Source organism: Plectropomus leopardus, chromosome 5, assembly GCF_008729295.1.
Source record: "Plectropomus leopardus isolate mb chromosome 5, YSFRI_Pleo_2.0, whole genome shotgun sequence".
NCBI classification, from domain to species: domain Eukaryota; kingdom Metazoa; phylum Chordata; class Actinopteri; order Perciformes; family Serranidae; genus Plectropomus; species Plectropomus leopardus.
In genome coordinates, this window is record NC_056467.1 from 29303422 (window position 1) to 29325547 (window position 22126).

Below are 22126 nucleotides of genomic sequence, written 5' to 3' on the forward strand. Positions count from 1 at the left end.
TTGTACATGGCAAACTACATACTGGCCATGCAGGTGACCAAAATTGAGTTTTTACTGATTCATGCATCACATGGCGGAGCACTAGATGTCTTGCTAGACTACTTTTTGCAATAGTTTTTCACTGCTTTGCTCATCTTAACAAAGTGTATGCTTATATAAGTTTAAGCAGACAACTTTCAAGTTCGTCATACTGCAAGAAGCAAGTTCCTGAAGGATTTGTCGTCTTTTTGGAGGAGAAACTAACAGAATCTATATTTGGAGAGCGTGGAGTCGCAGCCTGGTGGCTTCTATTAATGGAACAGCTCATAAAAGGATCATCCTGAAGAGTTTCTTCCATATTTTTGGCACTTTTACAGGTTTGCACCCCTCTGTGTACATATGCCTTCATTTCTTAGCACTGTATACAGAAGCAACTCCTTTATTTCTATATCTGGAACCGCTGTTTCACATCACGATTTTGCATTTCATTTGAAAAATCTTGAACTCATTTATATTTATTTCCTTATATAATGGCACTGTATGTATTTGTCATTTTTTGTGTTTGTATTTCAAACATAAATATTGAACTTGGCATTAAAGAAAGCAGAATCAGTCCTTCCTGCAGATAAACAATGTGTGACGTTGAATGTGAAATCAGGATGGGTTGATCAGTGCAGTGTCTCCCTGTGGGTCCCTCGCTGCAGCCAGAGGAACAGCAATGAATTCTGGTTTCTCTGAAGGAATACTGCTTCTGGCCCCTCATGTAAAAAAAAAAAAAAAAAGCTGTGAGGCTCTTAAAACTGTCCCTGGTTGTCATCCCATGAGCGACAGCGCTGGCTCAGGCGCTCCCACAGCGAGGTCCATCAGTATTTAGCTGCTGCCACGTCCTTGCTGCGACCTTCTCATAAATCTGCAGACTCCATCGCCGTACACTGCCCTCCGCTTGGCTCCTCCCAGGCAGATGAGGACACGTGTCCCCTCACTTCCCATTATGCATCCTTTGTTATGTGACAGTGATATCTACAGTCTTGTGATAACATCTGCATTTTTTTTTTACTTAAGTGACGTGATGATGACTACAGCACAAATTTAAAGGATGGCAGGTAACTTAAGTCCTTGGGTAACAAAATAAATAACATTTACAGACTTAAACTCCTATAACGAGTGATATTGTGTAATGTCTTTTTCAATGATTCTTCTTCTCTGAGTTTAATATGTCCTTATCCAATTAGAAGTGATAAAATGTATACACCAGCTCTCCAGTTTTCCCTGTCCTTTTCCAGCGTGGTGTAGATATAACATGACTCCAGACAAAGACTGTGATTACATTTACAGGTGATGCATTGTGTTGATATTCATGAAATGTGTGAAAGGTCTGGGTTTGTGTGTGTGTGTGTGTGTGTGTGTGTGTGTTTGTGTGTTTGTGTGTGCCAGAGTTGTTTTTATGGTGGTTTACCAGAAAGGTATGAAATCAGTGCAGCGATGGCACAGATGTACGTTATGATTCCAAACACAATGGAGAGCACTGAGAGCCACAGAGCCTGGCGAGACGCTGCGTTGGCCCCCTGAAAATCCCCCTGAGCTGATGCCTTGTTGGTCTGTAGCAGAGAGGAGAGGGAGATAAGGATTAGAGGGAGGGAGAGTGGTATTCGTCATCATTTGTCAACGTCCTCCCCGGCCTCCACTTTCCTCTTCCACTCATTCCAATCACACGCTAAGCCCATATTATGTTCCACCTCTGAATCACACCAGCCGTTTGTGCCTCATTCATCACTTGCTCCTCCTTCATTCCTCTTTCCCTCCAGTCCTCGTCTTTTAGGTAGCACTCAACAATATTGGAAATCTATCACCTTGACTTCTTGTTATGACTCTAATTAAACCTTAACGAAGGCCATTGATCTGATCAAAAGGCCCTTTGCAGCTTGCTGCCAGTTAGCTTTGCAAAGGTTTTAATGGGATTTTTTTTTGCACTGCTGGAAGGATGCCTGCATAAACCAGGAGGCCTCTGGCGAGTAGAGATAGAGACGTCAGGGGCTCTTCCACACTGTCAGTGGTAATAGTGACTGATGAGGTAGTTTCTGCAGTGATGTTGTCTCCTTTTCCCTTTGGCCTGCTCCATATTTCCACCTGCTTTGTGTTAGAAGAGACTGATCATCTCAGCTATCAAATTGACAAGTTAAAGATATAAAGATTAAAAAAAGCCAGTGTTATGTTATGTAAAATGTAAATGTTATATTAGTTATGTAAAATCCATGTTAGTTAGCACATCTCCTTTTCCAAGGGAATCCATGTACCTGACAGGTGTGGCATATCAAGATGCTGATTAAACAGCAGCATTACTACAGAGGTAGTTGCCATGAACTTCATGTTCATTTCACTACCATAACCAGTCTCCAATGTTGTTTCAGTGAATTTGGCAGTACATCCAATGGGCCACACAACTACATGCAGACCACATGTAGCCACACAAGCACAAGACCTCCACCTCCAGTGTTTTCACCTGCTCAGTTGTCTGAGAACAGCCACCTGGACAGCTGCTGCAATAATAGGTTTGCACAAACAAAGAATTTCTGCACAAAATATCAGAAACCGTCTCAGGGAGGCTCATTTGCATGCCCACTGCCCTCACCAGAGTCTTGATCTGACAGCAGTTCATCAGTATACCAGCTAGATGTCATGCCAAACTAATGGAATCTCACATTGGAGATGTCTTATGGCCGTTAAATGAACACTGAGCTCAGGAGCAACAGCTCTGGTGGACATTTCTGCATTCAGCAGTGTGAAGACCACTGGGGTATCATCTCTCGCCCTTCTATGTGCTATCTCTGCAGGCAGGTGATCGTTGGAGCAACTCTAAACACCTGAGAGTGTGTTAGGTTATATAAGCATGTGTGCAGCTTATAGTTCAGTCTCCAGCTGAACCTCTTTGCTTTGGTTATGTTGCCTCAGGTCTTTGCATCTTTACAACTCCTGCACACATTTTACACTTGTGCACCACCCGTCACTAATATGACCGACTTTCACACTGCACCTTGTATATATTTAGTATAATTTGGTCCGATTTGGTTTAATTTGATTAAATATATTTGCTGAACTTTGCAATGGTGTGCCTTACCTTTTTGTAGTGACCTTGTGAGGCAGGTCAGTGGCAATTATTATATTAGCACTGAGATCAGGAAACTGGCTTTTAAATAGTATGCCCACACAAGTGGAAGGACCTGCACAAGATCTTAAAATTAGGTGTGCCAATCCCTCTTAATCAACTGAAATCTCTTCTGATGGAAATGGAGCACACTGAATACATGTTTTCTTTGAGTGATGACTGCTTTTACTGTGCACTTTAGTATCCGCATCATTTCTCATGTTTTGTCGATGTATACTGCAGTGTGCTTTTGTCGATTATATATGTAATGCAATCAGGGCGTCCTTGTGAAACCTCTAAAACATGCATCAACTATGGCGTTATGTTGTTGATCAAATTGCACATTTTAGAGTGGCCTTATGACCATCGCAAGGCACACCTATGCGGTAATGATGCTGTTTAATCAGCACCTTGATGAATGCCACACCTGTCAGATGAATGGGTCATCTGGGAAAAGGACAAAAAGTTGTGAGGATTGTTTTAAAGAGTCGTGACACTGATACAGGCATGTTTATTAAATAGAACATCAAAGATAGAAGATGATGAATAATAACTGTAGACAATCACATGGCTCAAAAATTATAATTAAGCTTCCGCATAAGCAGTCTAAATTATAGGAGGGAGAGGTTTTTACAGATTCTTGTGTTTCTAACATGATCTAACTGAAGAAAAAAAAAAAACCCACACAAATTCTTCCTTCAATTGTTCAGGAGTTCTGTGTTGTTTCAAGCTCTTGTGGCATAATTGTGCAAATCTAAGTGTAATTCATCCCTATTTAAACTGGAGCAATTCCATAATGTCCACTGCACTAAAGACACTGGACCTGTTGTTAGTCTACACACACTGCAGAGGGTAAGAAATCACCCGTGGCTGTGAAGTACAGTGCCAGGTTGCATCTTCATCACCAGCTCAAGACTGTGTGTGTGCGTGTGTGTGTGTGTGTGTGTGTGTGTGCATGCGTGCATGAGGATGTACCTTTTGTGAAAGGTAGAAGGCAGCGATGCCCAGGGGCCAGAAGCAGCAGAGCATGGAGAAGAAGGCTAAACCCAGGTAGTCCTGAGGGATCATCAGAGGGAAGTTGCTCTCACTGTCTGTATCACTGAAGTCATCAATGGATGAGTCCTGGGATTCAAACAGAGTGCACTTAGCTTGAGTTCAGGTTACATCACAAAGAAGACCTCTAACTGTTTCTGTTCAAGCAGATAGTTTTGCTGTTGTTTGGCCAGGTTTTAAGATCTCTTCCTCCAGACCCATGCAGTGGAGATGAATTTAATTTCATGGGGACTATTTCTTTGACTCAAAGTGGCTCAAAGATCTGTGAATTATGTTCATGGAGATATATATAAACTATATTTGAAGAATTTTCTAAATGTTATTTTTAAATGCTGTAAGCACTGCAAATATATTTCCATTGACTATGTGGGAGCCCATTACTCTTGATTTTACCGTATAGGAAAAAACAGAGGTGTATATCCCATTCAAATGACTAAATTTTTTAAAACAAAATTAAAAGACTTGCAACTCGCCTTGGACTTTCACGCCAATGACACAAGACCTCACTTGGACTTGAGTCTTGACTTCAAAATACTTAATACCTTCTCCTCAAGCCCAAATATTAATTATTGTGTGCCACAAATCAAATAATTTCCCTTCATTTTCTGAATCAGCTAACATCAACTCTCAATCAATCCCAGCAAGATGCCACTTAATTCCCCAGATAATCCTCTTTGTTTCCACCAATCCAACAGTGGACATGCAGTGAAGAACCAGGAAAGCAATAAGTTACTTTACAAGAAATGACACAAAACAATGGTAAGAAATTAATTATTATAATTTTTTTGAATTCAAGAAAGTTACCTAAAAATGTGCAAAACAGAAAAAGAAAAGTCAGTAACTAACAATTTGCTCATTGCCATTTTGTTTCCCATGTTTTTAAAACAAATCAAACCAATCTGCTCAGTTAAAAGTTTAAACGCTTGTTAAAGACAAATGCAACACAAAAAAATGGCCAGGTTTGAGAGGGCTAACAAATACATACATTTTTAAAATACATTATTTAAATTATCTTTGTAAATTTAATTGATTTTAACTCTGACATCAAAACAGCATTACATTTGGAGAAAGGCACATTATTTTATGCACGTTTAGTGCACTTGGGACCTGACTTGAGGCTTGAGCAAAGAATTGAGACTTGTTGCAAAACAATGACTTGGTCCCACCATTGGTAAATATCACTTTGTGTTTTTGAACATGGTTTTGTTAGTTTCATTTAGGCTGTCATGTTTTTTCTTGGTTATTTCTATTCTTCAGTCATATTCAATGTTTTCTGTTTTTATTTTGTTATTCACATCTCCTCTCTCCTGCCCAGGTGTTTTCCCATCAGTTTTAATTATCTGCCTTGCCCCGTTTGGTTTCACCTGTCCCTCACTGGTCCTGCAATCAAATCACCTGTTCTCATTTCCCCAGTTAGTGTCTCCCTACTGACAGCGGCCGAGTGCCTTTACTCTACAATTTGTCTTCATTTTTGGTTTGGAGTTGGTTGCCTGCTTTTCTGTGCTTGTTTGATTTCAGCTGCTTGATATTTGGACTGTACGCTTTTTGGAAAACAACAAAACTTTTTGATTTCATCCAGCTCTCTCTTTTATTGTCTGCATTTGGGTCCAGACCGCTACCTGCTCTCAAGGACCATGAGGTTAGTTATTCAGTCATTATTTTTAAAAGTTGCATTAGACAAGATAATATTTTCTAACTCTTAGTTAGAAAATAACTCTTAGTCACAGTTTTATGGAAGTATTAAAAATGTTTTTTTATGTTGTGTCCACGTCCTCCACAACGGTTGTAAAACTTTGCTGGTGCCTGTAAGATTATGTGACTGAATGGGGTTAGTCTGGATGTGCACTAGCTCCGCTGACCGCAGGCGATTCGTGACTCACGCATCTTTTTGAAACAGCTGCATATTCAATCTGACTTCCTCTCTCACTCGGATCGTGTCATTGCACTCTGCTTTTTTTATTGTGTGCGTGAAATAATTGTGCATTTTTCCTCCCTAAAGATGCTCATGTAACATTTGAGCAAATGTTTCATATACCGGCACCCTATGAAATAAGCTGCTTTCAAGACAGACACCGTGCTCATGTGTAAAGTCACTCAGGACGGGATGCTCCAAAGGTCATTTCTCCTGCTTTGACATATCAATCAGCTCCCCAGCGTAAATTCAGCATGAAACAATGAATGAGTTTTGGGGGCAGTTTGAGTCCTTTCACTAAGCGCTTGAAGTGAAACAAAGGAGACAGAGATGTTGTGTTGTGCCTCTTTGAGGTCACTGCAAGGTTTTATTCCCACAAGCCTTTGCGTCATTGCACGACTGCCAGCATTCAGAATGAGCTGTAAAAAAAAAGTTATTTCGTGCGCTGTTCTTTTGTCCTTCTGGAGCAAACTTTGCTGCAGCCTCTTGATTTTAATTGTGCCACTGTGTGTTTGTCCACTTGCACATTCTTAATCAAAGTAATAATGTTAAAACAGCCTTCAGCCTTTTACTCACAGCAGGTAATTGGACCTTTTGACATAACCTTGCTGAGAGCCCTTTATAATAATTTAAACAATCAGCGGCTACTAACTTGTGACATTTACAGCATATACATTCTCACGTTGGCTCCTAAAACATCAGGTGACCACTGTAAGAGTCTTAAAGCTAATTTACATTTCACTGCAGGGTGGGCTTTGCTCAGTGATCTATGAAATAGAACTGGCATCCTCCATTGCTATTGTAGTGTCATTACCTGCACCGCAGCAGGAGAGGAGCTTTATGTAATCTGGCTTTTTGACAGTAAGCATTCAATTGCTGCCTACCGCTGAAATGCATTGCTCATATGTCTATTTTAAGTCCCTCTTTGGTTCCCAGAATCTGTAGTGAGAATATGAGAGCCTCTCTTACTTTTTATGCAAAACTCCTCCAAGTGAAAAACAGGATGATTATGTTTTGATTATCACTTCATCATTTCAGTCATTTATCCAGCAATTATTCCCTGATTGAGCTTCTCCAGTGTGTAGATTTGCTGCTTTTCTCTGTTTTTATTTTTTATAAACAGACTATTTTTGGTTTGAGAAAACAAGACATTCAAACGCCATCGCTTTGGGACATAATACTGGGACTCTTTCCACTATCATGTGATGCTTAATAGTCAAGACATTAAAACAGTTAATCCAGAAAATAATTGTTGGTTTTAGCTCTATGCAAGTGTTACTGGTCTTTCTCTTGAGTATCTGCATTAATATAATGAACTGCACTGCTTTCTGATGGCACTGTCATATTTTTGTTTTAAAGGAGCACTGTGTGAGATTTAGGGTGATTTAGTGGCATCTAGCAGTGAGGATTGCAGATTGCAACCAGCTGAAACTACTCCTGGTTAGGATTCCTTCACTCAGTACATTTACATGATACTAGAAAAAGTTGAATTATTGAGTTTTTCAAACTAACACTGGACATTTAAAATACACGTAAACATGTTAGTCTGATTGAAATTGTACTAAGTCTGCGCCAGGCTTTAAAGTCGAACAGCATTAAATTTGTAGAAGAAAGGCGGGAAAAACAGAGGACGAAGAAGAAGGAAAGAAAACAACACAAGATGAAGACAAAGAGTAAAGCGTAGATTACATATGAAATGTATAGCGCCAGCAAGTTATCCATGTTTTCACTGTCTGACAAGCAACCTTGCTAACTTGTTTGGTGTGTGATGCAATAGGTCAACAGGAAGAAGGCCAATAGCAGCTAGCTGAAAGGGGGGCATATCTCCACCAACCGTGAAGGAGATATACTTAGATCAATAAATCTAATCTCCAAACAAAAAGTGTCTTTACAGCGTAAAAAGGTATAAACACAGAGAAGCAAAAAAACGCAAATGGCCTTAGAGAGACAGCATTTGGTTTGTCTGTTCTGAGCTACTGTAGAAACAGCATGGCGTACTCTGTTGACGAGGACCTGCTCCTTATGTAGAAAAAAAAATACAACAATTCTTAGAAAAGATACTCACAATACTCAATTTCTGAAAACATATCCCCCTAAATCCTAACCCCTGGACCTTTAAAATGCAAAAACCCTGTTGTCAGCACACAAGAAAAAACATACTCAACATCACTTCGGTCACTGTCTTACGTCAGAGTCGGGGAGCAGGTCGTCCTCATCATCCATGCTGTAGGACACACTGTGGAAGTCCTGTGTCTCGGCCAGCAGCTTTCTCTCCAGTGTGGAGCCGGGTCGAATGTCCACAAAGGTGGTCTCCAGGTAGTCTTTGCTGAGCAGGGAGTCTGCGTGGCCCCAGATGGGGGCTGGTGGGTAGAAGGACTCCAGTGTGCGAGGTAAGGAGCAAGGGTCCAGCAGCTGCTGCTGCTGAAGCTCAGGAGGATGTCCACAATAGCTCCTCCATGCTAAAGGAGGGTAGGCCCTGTCCTCCTCACACTTCACCAAGATGCCCTTGAACATCCCACCAGGTCCTGTCCCGGTTCCCAGCCCTGGCCCTGATGCCCGGCTGTTATTGGGGTTTTCTCCCAGAAGAGGGTGCTCCAGCTCATCTAGATTCTCCATCCCTCTCTTTTAATGCCACCACATCAACAACCAAATGTAATCTACAAATCAGTCTGCAGAGCGTCTCCCTGAAGAGTGTCCGGTGGACTTACACAAAGGCAGCTGCTTTGGTGGCTCTAGTTTTTCAGTGATAATCCATCTTTAATCCTATTCTTTAATTTCTCTCCTATAGTCCAGAGGCCAACAGCACATGCCAGGTTTATGAAATATCCTCAGTATGCCAGTGGTGGCCTTCTCCTGTGTTCTGTGGGATGTGCTGAAGTTGCGTTTCAAGATTCTCTTTTCCTCACATGTCATAAGCTATTTGTTTCAGGGCTTGATGGCTCAGGGTTTGCCCCATGTCTTCTATTTCACATGACTGAGTGTGTCAGTGTTCATGAATATGCTAATGCAGGCTGCTTTCTCTCTCATACAATATGGAAATGTCAATTCTGATGATGGAGGACCTTGATTAGCCCCAGACAGGCTAATGAAAACACTGGGCAATGGGATTTCAGTGCCCTCAGGGCAAGAACTCAAGAAAAATGTCTCCTGCAATAAAAATTGAAGTCTTAATCTGTGCACAGTGTCATGTTATTAGCATGAAAGCTTTGGACGTCAATCTTTCAGTCTTTTTGGACGGAAATGAGAAATAACTTGTGTGTTGAGAAATGATTGTAAGGAGAAAAACAAAACTGACTTTCAGTCTGACACAACATGCAGCCTTGTGTTTGTTTGCACTGACAGTGCTTTAAAAAAAAAAACAGGCCAAAGGCAGTGGGCCTTCAGATGACTGGATTGAAGCACAGTGGGGCGTTTTGAAGCTTGAATATGCACAACCTCCGACAGCAGTCAAACTAGTGGCGCAATGAATGGATTGGGGCCATATTTGAGGGCAGTTAATCTGTAAAAGCAATGAGGCTCCAGAAATAGAATCCTATGGCGCACATCCGTAGGTCAGCAGGCCTGCCAACATGCCTGTTCCTCTGTTGTTGCCGCAAGAAGCCATGATGAAGAAATCAAAGTCCTCCAGTGTTGATTTATGGCTGTGGGTTTGCTGCTTGCCACGGCAGCACTCCTTTGGGACATGTAATTTATTTAATGTACCCCGTCCACCTTCAGAGGGTTTCATTCAAGACAGGCGAGGAGTCGGGCAGCTGTTTATCCAGTGTGATAAGGGCGAGGAGGTCTGTTAAGAGAAGAACAGTCACACAAAAGATTTAGACTTTGGAGTAAGCTATTATTTTTCACATTCATGTACAAACTCACTATTTGGGCTACATGCCTAAACTGAACCCCTTCCCCAAATTCACATCCAATAGAAGATGCCAGTGCAGAGTAAGTGCTGTCTATTTGGTCCAAACAACTCCAACCTTGGTCACAGTATCAATGTCCTCAGAACAAGCTGTGCTTTCAGCTTGTACCACTCCATACAGGACAATGATCAGACAAGTTGTTCTCTTAACAGGCTCACTAATATCTGAAATTCAGCTCTGTAAGAGCTACTTAATCACATATTTTCTACTTGGTAAAATTGTTAATGCTTGTATATGAAATATTATATAGGTTTTGATATTATTGAAGTTTTTACAACAGTTTTTGTGTATTTTGAATGGTAGACAAAAGACTATAGCAGTAGACTAAACTAAAGTAATGTTTAATATGTGCAACAGCTCTGGTGCTGTAAGGCAGTTTAGTGCGCATGACAAAAGAGGAGAGGATGATGTCGTGCTAGAAGATGATGAGAAGCCTGCGTAGGTGGGGTTCGATATACATTTTTGACCGTGCTTTGTCCTGTAGGAACGTGTTGTATCGTTTTATGTGAGAGAGTAATAGATATAAAGTTGGCAGTGGACCGGACGAGATGTTATTATGGAAGGACTTTGCCTGCCGTATTTTTTGGATTTCCAAAATAACATTGTTAAGGTTTTTTCTTGCCTCATGTGAGTACTGAGGCCTAGGAACTGTGGTATGTTGAAATGGCCATGATAATGGGGAAAAATTATTTTCAAGAGGCCTCCATTAGCAGTGTACAGAAATTTCTGCCACCCAACACAGCTGAAATTCCCAAACTGAAGCTGGAAATCTGATCGAGCCTGTTTACACCTGGTGTTAAGATGATTTCAGGTGAGCCAAACACAAGTAGACAGCCGAGACACAACTGTGTTCACACCTGTGTCTTTCAGTTGTCACCACTATTCAAATTTCATTACTGCCTACATCCCTTACACTAAAGGGTCAAGGGCCCTGTGCACAGAAAACACGCTTGCTCGCATGCTCACTGGTTATGGGTTGTGTTGGCACAGCTGGAGATATCGCTGTCAGCAGAATCCAACACCTCTCCTTCTATGGGATAAAATATTGGATAGTTACGCAACAGTCCCAAAATGGGCAAGTTATAGAGCGTTAGTTCACTGATTAGCACCAATGTATGATGAATAAAGACTATTTTAGATCATCTGAAAGTTTCAGAACTTGTTTTTTCTGGATCACTTTCTATGAGTGAAAATCTCCAGCCACTGGAGTTCACATGCTCACTACACACCAAGAGCAGACCAGGGCTCTGATAACTGATCATCTTTTTACATCAATTAATTAACGTGAATGCTCTGCTGAAAAAATGACATAAAAACAACATCACAAGACAATTCAGTTACACAAATCATTCACAAATAATATTTAACCCTTTGAAATCTGGGCAAACTACATTTGATAACCAGAAAGTAAAAACAAACAAAAAACAAAAAAACATTCCAAAGAAAAAAAAAACAAAAACAAAAAAGTGAGCTAAAAGACAAATGTACCTGAAAAAAAGGTTAAAAATATAATTATTATTTAAAAGAAAAAAAGATAATAAGAACTCCTTTTCTCCAGAAAATTTTCCCTCAGCTTTTTAAAAAAATATATTTTCTAAATATACTAATTTCTTGCAATTTGCAGGACATTGCATGACAAGTTGCTCATTGCCTTTTTTTCCAATGTTTTTGAAAGAAATCAAACCAATTTGCTCAAGGTTCAACGGTTTAAATACTTGTGAAAGGTGTCTAAAAGTAGGACAAGAAAAGTGATGTCAGTCCAGGTTTTAAAGAGTTAATAGGCAGAACTTTAAAATCCGACTTTAAAAGTGTGTGATCGCTCATTTTAAATGTCAATACAGCCAATCACAATTCACAATCATAACATATTGATGAGATCAACATTCAAATGCAGCAGTACAAGAGAATAAAATGTAGTTTTTATGAGCCACTTAGTGTATTTTATAGGGACAGTCCCTCAAAGATGAAAGCTGAAACTAAGCCAGAGTTACCTTCAAAGGATAACGTCAATCCATTGGCCAGTTGTTAAAATACAGCACACTAAAAAAAGAATAAAACAGCATATCACTATGTTAAACTTGTCCACAACAAAAAAATGAGAACAATCAAAGAATGAATTTGGCTTTACTGACATGGACAGGCCTAATTACAGAGAGCCAGAGCAGACAAATAAGGAGGTTTAACTAGCTGCGTTTCTGCAGAGTAATCAGACTGTCTGCCCCACTCCTTGGCTGTAATGCACAGTCTGTCATGGATTTTTTTTTTCTTGTTTATTTTGAAGGTCACTCATCATCTGTCATGTCTTGTCTTACTTACGTCTTGCCTTTGTGTGTTTTCCCTGCCTTTGTGATTATCTGCCCCACCCTGTTTCATCTGTTCACCATTAACATCTCACCTGTCCCTTGTTAACACCCTCCCTCCCTGTGTGTTTTCCCTGTTTCTGTGTCGGATCGTGTGTATACTTCTTGTGCTCCTCATATTGACCTGTATTACTCAGTTTATTTTCTGTGCTTTTTCTTCAGTTTTTACTATATCTGTGCCTGGTACCAGTTTACATTTAAGCACACATGTTTAATCCATCTGTCTGCTGTCCTGCATTTGGCTCCTTTTTGAACTGCAAAATCGTAACACAGTTTGTTTTGTTTCTTGACTGAAATTGGAAGAAGTGGCAGTTTTCATATTTTTTCAGGCAGCGTTGATGGGAATCTTCATGAAAATGAAACGCTAGTGTGCCATTTTTACATGTTAATGTTCTCAGTTTTAGCCAGCTTAATGTATATGTGTTATATGTTGACTTATCTAGGGTACCCTGCCTCTCACCTAATGCATGCCGGGACATCATCCAGCCCTCAGCGACCCATGGCACAGGATAAGCTGCTTAGAAAATGGATGGATGGTTGGACATATGCGCCTTATTACCCCATACATGGAAGTGATAAGTGACTTAAAATATTACCCAGTTGTGTTAAACTCACATATGACTGACCTCCAAACTGGAAATATCTAAAATTAGCACATAACTGAGTGGTGGAGAAATGTGACTGTGAGAGCTGAGGAGTGAGAAAAGATTTTAAAAAACAACCCCAAACAAACTCTTTATTGTGTGTTAAGGGTCTTTTCATTCCTAGTGAAATAGGAAAGTGTCATTTCAACACACTACATAATATCTCATCAGTAAGTATTCATTCTGCATGGCCGAGTGCTTCACAGGCTCCAGATCAATTCAATGAGTCGTTGTTGCACGCTTCATCGCACAGCACAGAGAAAAAAAAATGGAATAATTGGGTGTCTTCGGGCTGGCGTGGTGCTGAGGGCTGCATTCTGCTCTGCGCGCTGATACCCCCCACCACCACCACCACCCCCACCCCACCCCCCCCCCCCCATTCACCCACCCCTTTATGGAGGGCTAGTACCTCTCATACCGAACGAGCTGAGTGATCGTTCAACACACTGACGTCAGCGACGGCTCTGAGCAAACAGCCTCCCCCTCACAACACAACACACATCTGGACATATGGTGCATACTGCACACACACTGCTGCTCACTAATATTTGTAGCACTTCACCAGCTTTCCCTCTCTCTTCTGCCCCCTCCCAATCGCTGCAGCATCATTCCAGGAGAGATGCACTCAGCTTTATTACACCCCCTCCCTCTCCTGCACCTCTGCCCATCCACCATAAAAAGACTTCTGTCAGCTGTATTATAAGCTTTCCTCCTTTTCTGATTCTGCAACGCTCATAAAACATCCAGTCAGGTAGAGGGAAGGTTGCAAGGACGCCGCTGCAAATCACCGGCGACACTTTTACAAGAGCTCCTCTTCTCTTCCTCCCTATCTCTCTCCTCTTTAGTCTGGCGCTTTGTCATACACATACACAACCACACACATCTACTCAGCACCCTCCCTTACTTACACCCCTCTTCTTTTTGCTTCTGATATGACTTCTTTCCATTTTTCTTAATCCAGCCAATACTTTCAGCAAAGCCACAGTATAAAACTTGTCTCTCTCTGTATAATTTCTTTCTCCTTGCTCCATGAAATGAAAGCTTGCTCTTAAGACGTGGATGTGTGCAACCAAAGTGAAATAAAGCCCTGTCGCAAAAAGCGGAGAACTGTTGCTGCTGACTCTTGTACAGATTTTCAGCAACTCTGCAGTCTTTTTGACACACACTGACTCTCTGCCTCTCAGCGCACACTCATGCACAGAGCTGGAAGTAATTGCTGTTATAACTCAGCTGATACAGATTGAGGCGATGCAGATACAGCGAACACGCTTGTGGAAAAGAAACAGCATACAGGCTGTAGAAAATTGGAGCTGTAAACGCCCGCAGGCTCTAATAAAAAGACATCTTGAAGAACGGCGATGTCAGGCTGATAAGACCAGAGCAGGCTACGAGATATCCCAAACAAAAAGCTGAAAGTGGCAGCCAAAGGCCTCTATTGATTGCATTTCCAAACCCTTTTCTCACCCTCTCTCTTTTTCTTGATCTGAGTGGAGTGACTGACAGAGCAGAGAGGAAACTAAAGAAGAAAAAGATAAGCAAAAAAAACCAAACAAAAAACCCACAGGAGGTGACGTAGAGCGTGTTGCACAGCTCGCAAAGCCCAAAGTAACATCATGTTCCTATGGAAACAAATTCACCATGGAGTGGAGTGCTCACTGCAGGATAAATGAAGCAGAGGCTAATTTGCCATTTCAGTGCTGTTCCTCTGCTCGGCTTGATAATAACTGGATGGGATAATTCCAGCGTGGCAGTGCCTGCCAGTAAGGATGTGTTTCTGTCACATTAGACTGCAAAGGATGGATAATTTCCACAGAATTACTTTATAATAACAAATGAGTGCAGTCACGCCACGCGCTGGGTTTACTTGAACCCCCCCTGTGCAGACTGTGTGTATGACCGTGAGAGCTTGTGAATCAGTTCATGGTATGCCCTGCTCTCACCTCACACACACACACACACACACACACACACACACACACACACACACACACACACACACACACACGTTTTCACAATGTCATTTGATTTCCTTCACAAAACTACACAAACATATGCAATCCTTTGCAGCTTTGCATCATCTTGTCCTTTCAGACACAGTAAACAAACCCTTTGAAGCCCTCAATGCCCTGCCTCCTACATGCTCACATACATAACTACCCACTTCACACACACACACACACACACACACACACACACACACACACACACACACACACACACACACACACACACGCTGCTCGCACAGCTGGTGCCTGTGTGCAATGAGGCCCGAGGAATCAGAAGTTACCCATCTGCAATATGTTGCAAATGGCTCCAGCATCTCTGCAGAGCATGTTGTATGTTGTACTCAGTATTCTCTTATGTGCATTTGTGAGCATCATGAGACACACTGTACAGAGACTGACTGTATCATACAACGCTGTGTTGTTTGTGTTGTCATGTATGTGTGTGTGCATGTGTCAAATGTGTTTCAATGTCTCCTATAAGCTCCCCTTTGCCATACTCTCCAGGGTTTACATGTATGGATGTGTACACGTCGATGTAACTGGGTAAGACACATCTGACTGTGTAAGATAGGGTTACTTAAGGGTTACACTTGTACAATGCCCATAACATACAACACACTATATACCAACACGGGATTGCACAAAATTCAAATTCAATTTCTAAATTTAAAGGACACCTAGGCGAGTAGGCTCCCAAGCTGCAGATCACTGCAAAGTTTTATGTGCATAACCACACATTTACCATAGCGTTATTAAAACATAAAGAAACGTTTAGTTTCAACATTTCTGCTGCATGATAACGTACAAATGCTACATATCAGTGGTTTGCAGAAACATACAATGCAAGCATTTATTCTGGTGATTGACTTGACAAATTATGTTTAAATAATGGGTGTAAGTTATATTTTATACATCAGTCATATTGCAGTAGAATGACCTGTATGCGCTGCATGTCTTTATTGGTGTGTGTGTGTGTGAAAGAGAAAAAGAGAGGGTGTGTGTACTAATATTAATCTTGATGACAGAAAACTCTTCACACACTGTGGGAAGTCACCTTCAACGTGGGTACAAAATGCTTGTACACACACGGTAAACCACTGACATTTTAGGATTACCTGGGTTTGGTTGAGCTAAGAATTTAACTAAGGTTACATTCAGGGTATGTATTAAATGTTAGTATGTAGCAGTTATAGTTAGGGTCAATTTGAGCCTTTAGGGAACAACAAAATGTCCCCCAAAGTAAGGAAAACAAGTGTGTGTGCAGCATTCAGCTAAATGGGGTAATTAGCCTTTCACAGATCTTTACATGATGTATTACATGGCCTCATCATCATCATCACAGAGGGAGGGCACATTTGCTGGCCTCTAATTGACAGTGACCTACACTTACACTCACACACACACACACACACACACACACACACACACACACACACAGAAACACACAGAAACACACACACAGGGCGGAGAAAGGACTTGCTATAATCAGGAATGTTTGTCCTTGTGAAGCACTCATTCATACTGTGTTCTGATACATATTTGAAATTTTACACATATTCTCGCAAATCAGATTTTGGCTGAAAGATTTTCAGATTTTCTACTTGAACAAAAGATGAATATATAGTATATTAATGGGGAGCAGACGTGTGAGGTTTTTTGAGGTTTCAGAGATACTGCATGAGCGTGCTATGGTTTTATATTACTGCACACCAGGGTTGCCATACACCAGTAAATATCTATACAAACATGAACAATGGAGGAGAGCTGTGTGTGTTTGTAAAGCGGGGGTTGCTCTGCTGCAGTTGAGGTTCCACTCCAAAGCAGCGTGTTGTATATAAGGTATATCTTCATAAATGTGCACATAAAAAATACATTTTCAGATTTATTAATAATGAAAAGTGAAGATCTCTGCACAGTAGGTGATATCATATGCTCGTTTTTACTCTATTACAGACATGTAAAATGTATCTCTTGCAAAAAACTGTTTTAGATTTCTGACATTAGAAATATTTTTAATAAATCATCTTCCTCAAATATTAACCTTCAGTCAATACTTTTTCATACCTTCTTTTTATGAGATCCACTCACAGTGCATGATTTACTCTGATAAATTTTCTGCTGACGTGAAAGTCAAATCTGAATATCTGAATGTGCATTTTATAGGGAAAATGTGTGCAATGGCTGCAAGCTGCTGAAATTAAAACACAGCGCTATCAGTGACACAATTTGTTGCCCAAATGGGAACTTCTTCTGAATCTTTTGTCATCACCTCACAGTTTATACTTACGTAGCCTAAAAGACTAAGGGTTAATGTTACTGTACCCTAAATGGCAACAAGGTGGAGGTATTGATCTCATGCTTCAATTGGCAGAACATCTCCCCATGTAGCAATTGTTTACCAAGTATTATTACTTAAGCATGTATGGTATTTCAGGTAGTAATGATTGTATGCACTCTCCCATAGACTACCCATATTTTTTTCATTAAAACAGGTCATATATTATACCTGTGTTCCACTTTGATAGCATGTATAATGTTTGAGATAATGAAGATTTTATGCACTCTCCACTGAAATCCATTAAAACAAACATATCCATAAAAAATATATATATATATTTAAATCACTTGAAGAGATGAAATCCTGCAATTTTTGGTGTAATAATAACTTGATTAATTTACTGTATTTGGTTGCAGCAATTGATAATTCATTAAATAAACCTCATACCAATAAAACATTCTGCATTGTTATTGTATAGGTAGACTTGTAGTTATATCTAGGCGACAGCAGTGCTTTCCATTTAAGATATTTATTATTACTTACACAGATTTACAAATGTTTTTATTTTATTTTTTTTACCAAGGTGGGAGTGCTAGAACAATAAAAAAAAAACAAAAATAATAACAGTAAAAAAGTAATGTTAACGCTGTAAAACGTTACAATAAAGAAAGCAGTCAAAACAGCTTTCGGGTTTTTTTATCTGTTCCTTTAAATATTTTCTCACCTTTACGTTAAGCTCATCCTTTCCTGTCCTGTCCTCTGGATGAGTCCTCGGAGGAGAAACGGGGGAATCCTGCGTCCTGGTTTTTACCATCCACACGACTGAACGCCGCTGCTAAACACTGATTTGCTTGCGTTTCGCGTGGGCATGTGCAGAGGGTGTGTATGTGCGTCTAGATTGTATGCATCCTACACGTGTTTTGCCAGAGTGGTAATGTGAGCGTTGGGTTACAGAGAGTCAAAGTTGTCGGCATCCCTCCGTCGAGCTGTGTGGATGCGGCTGTGAATGCGTGCGGATGCACCTTTTACACCTGTGCAGCCTGGCAGCCTGGCAGCAGCAGCAGCAGCAGCGGTGTGCATGACTTGTCAACCCTTCCCCCTGCACAGCATCCTCTCTCGCATCCTGCTCGGCTCGCGCTCTCCTCCTCGCGGGCAGGAGATGTCTCATTAATCCTCGTTGCGGTTGCAGTGCATCTTACACGGTGTCAACTTTCTTCTGCCACTCTCAGAGTTTCTCTGACTTTACAAATACAGCTCTCTTCCTCTCCTCTCTCTCTACTCCTCCACCTCTCTCCCTCTCCTTTCTGCCTTTCCTCAGTTCTACTACCTTATTACGGTGGAAGCACAGGGTCCTAAAGCCCGTTGGAGCGGTGTGTGCAGTGGCGTGTCCACACTTTTTTTTTTTTTTTTTTTTTTTTTACTGGGGTTGCTCAAGTAGGGCACTTACTTATCCAGGGGTGGCATGAAGTATAAGCGCTGCTGCGGGCACATGAGTTGGCATAGCTCTAAATTACCTACCCAGACTTATTTTAATTACTAACACTGCAGTGTGTTACATTCCTGTTTGTATTTCAGTTTAAAAGGTAAATAGATCTACCAATCACAACACAACAGAGTGACACCACACAAATGTAAAATACATCTTCTGTACTTTATTAGACATTGTTCCTATAAAAGTAAATAGTACAATAGCAAGTTTAAAGTGCCAAATAACAATTGTATCACTTTATTTGTATGCAAAGTAACTCAGGCTAGACACAACTCTGGCAAATCACTGCTCCCAGGCTCAAGACTAAGTTGCACCTAGAAACAAAAATTACAGGCTGTTCTCATTCCCAACTCATCAAATAGCGCAACTCTGTTAGTACTTTGGAGTTGGTTCTTTTACAATGAGACCCCAAGAGCGTCATTTTAGTTTTCAAAAAATTCCATATATTTAGTATGGTCTGTAATTACTTTTTTGTCCATGGCGCACTGGTCCTCCAGTTCACCTATTTGTGTCTCAGCATTGCTCAGCCTGTTTAACACAGTGCAAGTATTCTTAATAGAATCATTTTAAAAAATGTCAAATGAGTCTTTAATACAGTTAATCTGAGTCTCATGGTATATGTTCCCTTTTCTTTGTCTGTCTCCTTGTAAATTGTTTTACCAGACATCCACATGACAAAATAATTTGCTAAAAACTTTAAATACAACTTGTGATGGTTAACGTTTGCTTCAGACAAGGCAGTATTTTAAGTCATTTAAAGTCTGAAGTAGCGGAGAGCACTAGCACGCTATTCCTCTCCTGTCACATGATCAGGCCCATTTTTCTTTATTCACATTACGTCTTTAAAGTTCATTAACACCAACTTTCTGATTGGAAATTCAAATTTTGGATTTTCCGAGGAGCATTTGAATTCACCATTTGTCATTGAACATATTGGCTTGGCCCATTGCATTCTGACCAAAGTGTAGGTAGGGAATAAAAATCCAGACCCAAATTCTATCTCTGGGGCAGCTGATGAGAAAGATGATGACTCAGACTCGTTGGAAATAGAAAAAGTCGAGCAACGGCCTCAACACTCCCACGTATTGGTGTAGCCCCTCCCTAGTACTGGTAGAGAAAAAAATCCTGGGTCCATGCCACCCCGGGCCACTCCCTAGACACGCGCCTGTGTGTGTGTGTGTGTGTGTGTGTGTGTTATATTTCAATTACTCTGAGGTCCTCATAGGGATGCACACTCATGCAAAGTGAGGACATTTTGCCTTTTCTTACTTCTTTAAGAGGATTAGTGGGGCTTGATTTTGGGTTGAAATCAGGATTGGGGTTAAGTCTAGAGGATGCAGCAGGGTGGTGTAAGGTTAGCCTCAGCAACAACAAATGTGTGTTTACTGGGATGCCAGTGGATGCTGGGATTGTGGCTGCAAATGAAATATCCGCAGTTTGCAGCAAGGTGCAAGAAAGAGATGAATATCTCATGCTGCATGAGGCAAACATAAAAATGGACAGAGGAAGCGATCAAAACGCAGTGGCGGGGGGAACAAAAAGTGAGGAAGGTGGTGTTTTGCAGTGGCTTTGTGTTCTGTATGTGCAATACCAGAATGGAGGCAGCAGTGAGATGCCCCCCAGCGAGGATGACTTCACTTTGTGTCAGCCCTTTCATGTCTGCTTCACCCTATGACCCACTTTAGTCGCCCGGGCCAGTCCACATTAGGATCTCCAGTCAGAAATAGACTCAAGATGCAAAACAATCATCCCTGCTTCGGGCTCATGCTCATTTTGCCTCTCTCAGAGGAGGCCACGTGGGATAAAGCTCAGGCATTGCTGGACACCAGCAATCAATGAAATCCACAAGGCTTACGCTGAGTATTTAATGAGGTGCACTGCTCTTAGCTAGAATCCCCCTCCCCCTGAAACGGTTTAACCTTTTGGCTGTTTTTTGTTTTTGTTGTTGTTTTTTTGGGTCTTTCCAGCCGGTCAGCACAGCCACAAAGCTGCCTATCTGATGCTCCATTTGTCTTTGGCTGTCAGAGTGACAAGCCGCCTCTCAGTCCATCATGAAGCAGGGATCAATACACTCTCCTTAGTCTGAGCACATCCTCCCCCATCACTCTGTTTTCCATCTCTTTCTTTTCCTTCTCTCTCCCTCCTGTAGCCCTCACAGAGTAAAGGACAGGGAAGGAGATAGGAGGATTGATTTGGTGGGGGATTGAGATGAGGGCACTAATGATATTGCATAGAGTAATACCCATGTATGGCTTTGTTCATGTAAGACCAATATTGATCGTGCAATTTAGAAGCAGGGCTGCCTACCTTGAGTATGATCAAGGTTTTACCACAAATACATAAAACGGCTTGTAAAAACCTGCAGTGCATCTTCACTTTCATGGTTTCAGTGTTGTTTCAGCTTCCAAATCTATTGTAAATTTCTCTTGCACAACATATAAGATATTAGTGACTTGATTTTTGATTTGTTTTATTTCAAATATATAAAACAGAGAAATGATTATATAAACAAGCAGACAGACAAAAAAGTAATATTTACAGACAATGAATCCCTTCTCCATAAGTCACTAAATTTTTCTTTCATTTAAGAAAAAGTAAACAAGTTAAAGATGGCAAAATGAGTACAATCAATGCAAAACAAACAATCCAAATTGAAAGTGCATATTTTTTCCTCTCACCTGCATTGCTTTTTATTAATCTAGATTGTTTTGTTGTGGTTGCAGAGTGTTAGAGATATCGGCCAGAGAGATGTCTGCCTTCTCTCCAGTATAATGGAACTAGATTGCACTCTTTTCCACAAATCATGACCCGGTTACTCAAGATAAACTATAGACCTTGTTGTGCGCAGTTTTATGCAGGAACAATTTCCTTTCTACCAAACTACACCCGTCAACCGTATCACTGTGCAGAAGGAAGCGTGCATCTACTGTTAGCTCACCTAGCATCACTAATATACAGCATATATTAATGTTACAGCTCTCTCATGAGTAGATGCATGCTTCCTTCTGCACGGTGATACAGTTCACAGGTGTAATTTGTCAGAAAAAAAATAGTTACTACATGAACTGCTCATAACAAGGTCTGTGGATTATCTTGAGTAGTGGGTCATACTTTCTGGAATTTATTTTTTGGGGGGGCTTTAAGCACCACCGGCTGAGTGCCATCTTGTTCCATTATACTATAGAAAGGGCAGACATCTCTCCGGCTGATATCTCTAACACTCTGCAACTCACACCAAAACAATATAGATTGATAAAAAGCACTACAGATGAGAATGAAAATATGCAGTTTTGACTAATTTTGTCAGTGAACTTTCCTTTAAAGATGAAGGCTATTTTCCCTCTAGCTTTAC

The 22126-nt window shown here is 40.9% G+C and overlaps 1 protein-coding gene across 1 annotated transcript; it reads right to left on the reverse strand.

Moving 5' to 3' along the window:
• Positions 1-1393: 1393 nt before the first annotated feature.
• Positions 1394-8702, reverse strand: tmem91 (transmembrane protein 91). The gene is made up of 3 exons (XM_042486083.1): positions 8274-8702; positions 4097-4243; positions 1394-1577 (listed from the first exon to the last, which is right to left on the reverse strand). Exons 1-3 carry the CDS (start codon positions 8700-8702, stop codon positions 1422-1424), a joined length of 732 nt encoding a protein of 243 aa, XP_042342017.1. The 3' UTR covers positions 1394-1421.
• Positions 8703-22126: the final 13424 nt, after the last annotated feature.